Here is an 8272-nt window from a genome sequence, read left to right on the forward strand (position 1 = left end):
CTAAAATAGTTTCCCCGCCCTTCCAAAAAAGTTCTGAACTGAGTCTAACTCATCTACAGTTAGCAAAGTGCCCCAGGTACAGTCACCTGAACTGCACCCTCGAAGTGGGAGCAAAAGCAGTCAGTCTTGGAGAAAGGCTCTTCTCCTGTCACCAGTTCTCTGCCCCTCACTTCTCTGAGCTGCCTCATGGTTCTTGTTTGATGTAGTAACTGGCAGATCCGTTGCTTTCCTGATCAGATGCTCCTTGAAGGAAGCTGTATTCTTCCCCATCTAGCAACTCCTCCTTCAGTTGCAATGAAGTCACTAAAAATTAAAGATGAACATGAAAGATCTATAAAATTTAAAGGAAGTACAATTTTTCCTTAATTTTACTTAATATTTAAATTGGGAACAGATCCCAGATTTCCCGTTTTCTTATATTCTGCATTCTTCTTTTAACACTCAGTACCCCACAGAAAGCATATGCTTCCTCACCATAAATGAAACATTAAGTTATGCTCTACTATTAACATATTTGAACAAACTACATACAGTAATATATTCTGCACAGGGTTTTCTGCAGAATTTAGTATTTTAAAACACTGGTTGAAATATAGGAATAATGACCATTGCTCAGAACAATGCTTATTTTACTGTTTACCTCCTATTTAGTCTTTATACAAGTAAAAATAAGATTAACTGTTGGCCATATACAATCTAAACTCACATTACTTAGCCCAATTATTGTCGGTGGTCTATAGGAAACAAGAAAACACATTGACAGAGATTTCTTTATACATCATTAACATTTTAAGATCCTAGAAGGTAAGTTTCATTCAAGCAAAACATCTTTTTTTTGTAGTTTTAATCTTCTCTCTTCTTTCTTTTGTACAAATAAAATAGAAATGAGATCTAAGACTTAAAAAAAGATGTTATGAATAGCAATGTCATAACTACTTTTCCAGTTTCATTAATGAATAGTGACAATTACCAAAATATGAGCACAATGAAAAGAATACGCAAAACAAAACATGTTACGTCTTTCTTTAAAGGTGCAGTACCCACATTAAAGGGTTGGTTATAAACAAATAATGGTTCTCTGACTGAATGAATGAGAAGAGTATTAAAGCTTCTGAATACAGAGTTTATATGCATTATCAATGTATCTGGAAATGCAGAAATATGCAGTGAGGGGAAAAAAAGCAATCCATAACGTACTAGTTAGTTACTAGCTAGTTGCTACTAGTAGCCCTGCAATAACTCACAAGCCATTTGATTATTCTTCTATTATTTTTCTATGTCATCTCCCTTGTTGAAACAAACTCTTGTGCTAAAGAAAAATAAAATTAAAATATTAAGACACTAAAAATGTCAAAAGTTGCAGCATACTGCAGGTGCTCCTCAGATCTTTCTTTAATAGACACCTCCTCCAGCCTACAAAGTCCAGTTTCTTGCTGCCTTTTCTTCTTCTAAACTCTTTTCCCTGTATTACACTCAATTCTGATCTAGAATCTTGATCTGTGGAAGACAAAAAAAGAAAGTGCTGTCTAAATAAGACACATAAGGGGATACTTGAATATGCTGCTAATACCTCAAGCAAAGGCTACACACAGGTCAGGGATACAATGTGAACTCCACCAGGCATGTTCTTTTTCTTCTCTCCCCAGTGTCTGTAGAATGCTTCTGCAGGTACACGAGTAATTGTAGTCTCCATAATTTGGCTTGCCTCTGGCTGTTTGAACTGAAATCCTTACATTTAGGTATTTAATAACACTTTGCTTCATTTCTCCTTACTATACAGCTTTTAACTACAGTCCTTCCATGAGAAAAGCTTAGCTACACAGCTATACAACAAAAGTTACTTGAAAGAAGAATAAAAAAAAGCTAATGGAAGTCAACTGACCAATCATGTTGGAAGTAAAAGGGATGCAGATGCACAAGGTACCCCCTTTTAAACAGTCTCAGTGACATCCCTGGAGATAGAGGAAGACCGTTACATGCAATGTCATTCGGCACCCCAAACATCAATATGGAACGGAGCAGTGTGGTCCAGAGTACGTACAGAAGCAGGGTCAGGCTCTCCGAACAGTCTCCTCTGACAGGCTGGCTACAGGCTCTTTTCAAAAGTGAGGCTGTCCAACAGTTGCAGTTCAGTGCTTGAAAGATCATTTCAAATGACTCAAGGATGAGAGGTACTCATGCGTGCACAGGAAGAGAGCAAAACCACTGCAAACTACACAAGACGAAGTACTGAAACCTCCTCCTGTGCTTATGACAGTGCAAAAGGTGAAAGAGTTCTTTAATGAGCATGACACAAGATGCTTTAAAGCAGATGCCTCTCTTGCTACTAATCTTACAGTACTTCCATTCAAAGCCAAATCCTCCAAATCAAACATTTCCTGCAATGTGCCCACATCCTTGCTATGGCTACTAAAATGCGAGGCAGTGTACGATGCAGAGGAATATCTGTGCAATTAATAAATTCCAGCTGATCTCAAATATGTTAACTTATTATACAGTATCAGGGTTATGTCCTCCTCTTCCCCAGACTTAAAGACCTTTGGATAATAACAAGGCTACATCACAAATACAAGTAATTTTGTCCAGCCTCTCCAAAATTCAGAACTTTAAAAGTTCCCCAAAACGATCATAGAAAGCACTGGGTGTCAGAAATGAAGGAATATGGGTGTTTCACAGGAACTCAGAGATTGAGTGACATGGAAAACTCAGAGTTTGTGTGTCTGTGCACTATATGAATGCAAAATAGCTGTAGATTTGGAGTAAGAGAAGAAACAAGTGCAGAAACAAGCGCACCAGAACACTCTCTCCTAAGCAAGGCTGCTCTTTTGCATTGAAGACTCTGCTGAAGGACGGGCACATACACGAGTAGCAAGCTGGAGTGAAAATGGAGTTCCTGAGAAGCATTGAGAGATGTGCAGAGGAGAGGTGAGATTTGTCCTTGGGGTCTAAAGGAGGCAAGCAGGTTACTGTGTCCTTGTATGTTAATAGATATAGATCGACAAGAAGAACTGTTCAGACTGTGCCAATATTGGCATCCTGCTCGGACTTAAGCAAGTTTACAGGAGTGTAAATCAAGCAAATATGAAGCTAGATCTATCAGCCTGGTAACTGTCCTGCAGGAAGAACATAATCCCATTTGTCCAACAGATCATATCTCTAAAACATGCTTGTGAGAAATAATCTGTTTAGCTGCTACAGTGTATTGCCATACATTAGAAAAAGAGGAGAAAAGAAACTAACAGATCCCTGCAGTGAACTTCTACAATTGAAGACTGATTACATCACATAAACTATCCTTAAATGAACTCAAAATTTTAATCCACTTACTTAGTATTACTGATGAATGAATTTAAGAGTTTTTCTCTGCTTACTCATACAGACGCAGATGCACAAGATGCACAATTATACAGATGCACAATTATACTTAAACGAAACCAGGTTTTATAACAAAAATAGGCAAAAGATCTAATTCTAAAAGGACAAACTATTTTCTAAGCATTTTCTGTATTAGTAACACACAAAATTTCAAGTCATCTTCCATTCTGAAGATCTCTTCCCAGATAACTGCTTTTGTGACATAACAGCAAAAAGCATTCCTTACTGTCTACAGTTACTTCCTCTGCAAAAGATAATCCACAATAACTTCCTGCTTAGATCAAGTGTTCCCAAATCCACGCTATTGTTCAGTTTCAGAGTGCATTTTTGCACTCTGCAGAAACTGACTCTGCAGAGCTCCTCTGTGCCCTAGCAACCTGCAATATGACCTGCTATGAAGCTCTAACCCTGCTGCAACACCTTCCTGTGACTAATTCAGTGACATGGGGCGTCAGTGAGGATGAAAAGCTCTCTAACAGAAAAAAGAAAACCAACCAAAACTTAAAGAAAAGAACAAAAAGGAAAAAGAGATTTGATGAGTCAGCATGCTACATGCTAGACCATGTTTAGTTCCCCACCCTGTCCATCATTTCCCTCTGCAGTAACAGAGACTGATGTGACCAGTTACCTGTTTTGAGGCTGGGACTGAACTCTTGGCTAGTCCTGGGAGGCTGGAAGGCCTCCGGGGCTGTCTGTGCTGGAAGGGTTCGATATGGAGGAGGAGTCAACTCGTCATCACCAGAGAAGCTCCTCTGCACCTCACCTGTCATGGGTGGGCTGGACAAACTGACAGGTTTCTTCCCAACTGGTATCTTCCTCTCTAAACATCAAGTCAAACTAAAATAAACGCTTGGGTTAAAGTGCATTAGGTAACTCTGACTGTTCACTGAAAAATTCAGTGTTACGTGAGCGTTAATCCTGCTGGTTATACCAGTTCCTGTAGTGGCACAGTAGAATAGGAGTTGAACTTCCTTCTCTTTTACCATGATCCCATTACAGCAGAGTTCACTATTATCAGTTCTGCTTCACATTCAATACAAGCTACTCACTTTGCAATGGACTCAGCAAGGAGATGAAATACTGCATTACAAGTTTTCATCATTATCCACAGCAGAATGACCTGAAGACATTCTGGAGCACATTGTGAGTACCTGAGAAAAATATGTGGAAGTAACACCTCTCTGTGCTAAAAATAATCTAGTTTAATTAAGAGAGGTTCCTGTTAATAATCTGTGGTTACTTTCCATTTTACTGCTGCATTATACAGTTTTATGACTGAAATCCTTTTCAAAAGAAGACTATTTTTTATTTACAAGTGCTGAACAATAAAAGGCTACAGAAAACATTTTCTCAGTATTGTTTCCTGTGACTCAGCACTGCAGTTGCCATAACCTACTTAGGAAAACAACAAACACGTAGGAGGCTGCCAACTATAACTTTTCATGACCTTGTTCTCTCATCTTCTGATGATTAAGTAGATTTCTTAGTATTGAGTAAACTGTCCAGAAAATCACTGGAAGTTCTTGGGCTTGTTTCCACAGCCCAAATTTACTTCAGATAGTGAGAAATGAAGAACAAATTCCCCTAGAATAAATCTTCCTATGGCACTAGACAAGAGGAATTTCCTTGCCAGTCTTAGTGTTCCACTTACTGTAAGAGATACCAAGAATTTTTTGCAGAGTTATTAGGTGGAAGGAGAGGGATGAGGTAAGGAGCAGGACAGTCCAGCAGAGCTTGCTAACAATTTGCTCAGACACTCCAGGATTATCCAAGAACAGGTCCTACACAAAGGCCATTAGTGACATAGGCACCTTTCCCTAGCTTAAGGCAACAGCACTCACAGCTTTTCAGAGAGATATTCTCAGATCAGCTTGAGTCCTTCTGTACCTTAATTCTATTTAGAAAATGCCACTGCAAGATTCTGAAGAGGATCTGGATTTTACTGTTTATTTCCTCTAATAGCAGAAAGAGGAAACAGTACACTGAGGCACAATAGGAGGTCGTAAGAACTTCCCAGACACCTGCTTTACCTGTGGCACTCACTGGTAAACTTCTTTTTATGTCCGAAGAACACAATGGCAAAGGTTGCTTTCTGCAATAACTAGTGATTACAGATTGCTTTAAGAGATCCATTCACAAATGGACTGGGAAGACAAGGGTTTTAATTCCTCACATTAGTTCTACACAACTGCAGCACAGCTCTTCATTTAAGTCAATCCTTCTATCACATGGAAGGCATGAGATAAAACCACAGTTTTAATGTCATTTGACACAATTCTCAGAATCACTGCAGGAAGCTAGGGCAGACCTATCTCACAGTTTAGCTTCGGCTCCTACTCAGAAACAGGGTATCTTTTTTCCCATCCCAGGCCAATCAACCCTTCCCTGTCAGCTACATCTGTGAGAGAACAGAAATCAGTGAATTCATTTTACTACAACAAACTACTGTTCAAAGATGGAAAGACTTGAAATAAGGGGAATAGATGAAAGAGAGCTAAAGCTCACAGAAACCTGAGTTTTCTGCAGTTGATCTGCCCAGATGTCTGCAGTATAAAATAACGCACCTTCTTTTCAAGAAAACATCAAGAAAATGAGTGAGCATAATGAGTTGATGCTCCAAATGTAATACATAGTTAAGCAGTCTGGAAGTAGACAATCTGCTTCCGTAAGGACAAACTTCATTCTTATGTAGCAGAAAAAAACTCCCTGAGTTGTAATTGGTGCTTCTTAAAACAAAAGATATTGTAAGAACTTGAGGTAAACATCATTTAAAAATGGTTTGGCTCTTAAGAACACTGGGTAAGTCTATAGTCTCATGATCTCTTGCGCATACAAGAGCTGTACAGTAGCTGTCAAGTTGCTGTTGCTCTTGACTCAAGAGGCCTTTCAAACTGTCAGATTATTGGAAAAATGACTTGAGAACCTTTGGAATAAAACTGCCATATGAAACTGTAATATTGCTTAGAGGAGAAAAATAAAGATGCACCTGATTTCCTGAGAAGAATGGTGGGAGAAGGTCCCACCACTGACTGTCTCTACTCCCTGTATTTTACTCATACAAAACAGATTTTCAGCTTAATCCAACAGTCATGGAAATAAAAATATGAAGAAATGCAAAATGTGCATTTGTGCAAATTCAAACTGGTTGTGAATTTTGAAGATAATCTGATCCCAAAGGAAACAATTACTATGGAAAGAATCTGAATACTTCAAGATTCTTAAATGCGTCATCACTATGTTCTACTGAGACAAGAATAGTCACATCCAGCAGTGCTATTTATTGCTTCTGAAAATAATATCAAAGTCTTATATACATACAATTCCCACAGATGTTTCAGCTTAAAAAAAAAAAGGTAAAAAAAGTCACTTTTGTTTAAAAAATGAACCAGCCAGATGATAACTTCAGTTTTCTACATCTCATTCTTTCTGACCCAAGTAACTCGGTTCCTATTGCTACACCTGTGTTACAAAGAGCAGAGGTAAAAGTGTGTTAATTGATACCTGAGTATCCTGTGTAAGACAGTCCACTTGCATAGTCAATGTATTATTAAACTGAAATTCTGTGTGAATACCAAAAATATTGTAACACTTGTCCACCTACAATTAATATACATTATTAGCAGCAAAATCTACCCTGTTGCTAGTTACAAAAATGGGTTATTCTCAATGAAAAAGTTCCTTTTATGGCATACTGCACCTTTAAGCATAACACCTGTTTCCACACAAACATTCCCAAATCGAATAGGCACTTAGGGAGAGACCACAAGCTTTTAAAACAACAGATAAAGTGCAAACACTACTTTGTCACCCACTTTTTTTATGTCCTTTGTACTGTTGGGATTTAGCTTTTTTCTTCTGTTTTGAGGAACTTGACTGGCTGTCTCGTGACGCTGCAAGAAGATTCAGAATTCTAAATTAAAGTTCACAATGAAAATTTAAACTTTGGGAAAACACTTCAGAATGTATCAAAGCTGTTACACAGTTACAGGATTTTTCCCCTAGTGACTGAACAAAGGCAGAATACATTTCTTGTGGGAAAAGCCTCCCATTAAACTACTAACAGAAACTACTGTCGCCCTCTCATTATACACTAACAGTTTTCAAAATAGAGATATCAGTTATTATCATATAACTTGACCTGACAGGACAGGTCTTGATGTACTAAAGATACAGCCTTATCACATAAATACTTCTGCACATGAACAGCAATGCACATGATGAGTTCCATCAAATTCAGTATGTAAAGCATGTATATTTGCAATCTTAAAGCAACAGAAATTCTCAGTGATATTATCTAGAACCAATGAGTAAGTAAAAGGTTTTTCTCCCTGCATCAAACAAGCATCTTCTGGAATCAGAAGAAACAGTAGCCACAAAACACCCAGAAGTACTTTAAAAGTCAAGGTGGAAAAGATCAGAACTGTGCAATTCTAAGCCTCAGCAACACCTTGTTCTATTTTTGTTACGGCTGGTGACCTGACTTGAAAAGGATGGAGTTAGGAAAAACCATCACTGAAGAACAAGGACAATTGGTACGTTCTTGACAAGACAGGAACTTACACTGTGGCGCTGGCGGCTGTAGTGGATATCCAGTTAGCTGACACCATCCCACTGGATAGAGGTCTGGGGACTCACAGTCCACCCACTGATCATATTCATCTTCCCATCCATCAAAGTGTATCCTCAAAAGACGATGGATAATGCGAGTTACTGTAGCCACACATACCAGGCGAGGTTCCATCAGATCAACAGCCTCCAGTTTCATTCCAACATGAAACCCATGGTTTGGAACTTCCTGGAAAAGCCAATAATGCAAACAGCAGTAAGCAAACATGTTAATTGAGATGGTTTAAGCACAATATTGAAATAAGTATTTCAGTTAACTTAATGTAGGGAA

At 38.4% G+C, this 8272-nt stretch overlaps 1 protein-coding gene across 1 annotated transcript in view; it reads right to left on the minus strand.

The window, feature by feature from the left end:
* The window catches only part of MBTD1 (mbt domain containing 1), a 28171-nt gene continuing 19899 nt past the window's right edge, over positions 1-8272 (minus strand). Inside the window, exons 15-17 of the mRNA XM_010016273.1 lie at positions 7936-8170; positions 7188-7265; positions 1-303 (exon numbers count right to left, since the gene is read on the minus strand). Of these exons, the coding sequence (XP_010014575.1) occupies positions 185-303; positions 7188-7265; positions 7936-8170 (432 nt within the window). The 3' untranslated portion in view covers positions 1-184. The remainder of the gene's footprint in view (positions 304-7187; positions 7266-7935; positions 8171-8272) is intronic.

Source organism: Nestor notabilis, unplaced genomic scaffold (assembly GCF_000696875.1).
Source record: "Nestor notabilis isolate BGI_N333 unplaced genomic scaffold, ASM69687v1 scaffold5846, whole genome shotgun sequence".
Classification (NCBI taxonomy): domain Eukaryota; kingdom Metazoa; phylum Chordata; class Aves; order Psittaciformes; family Psittacidae; genus Nestor; species Nestor notabilis.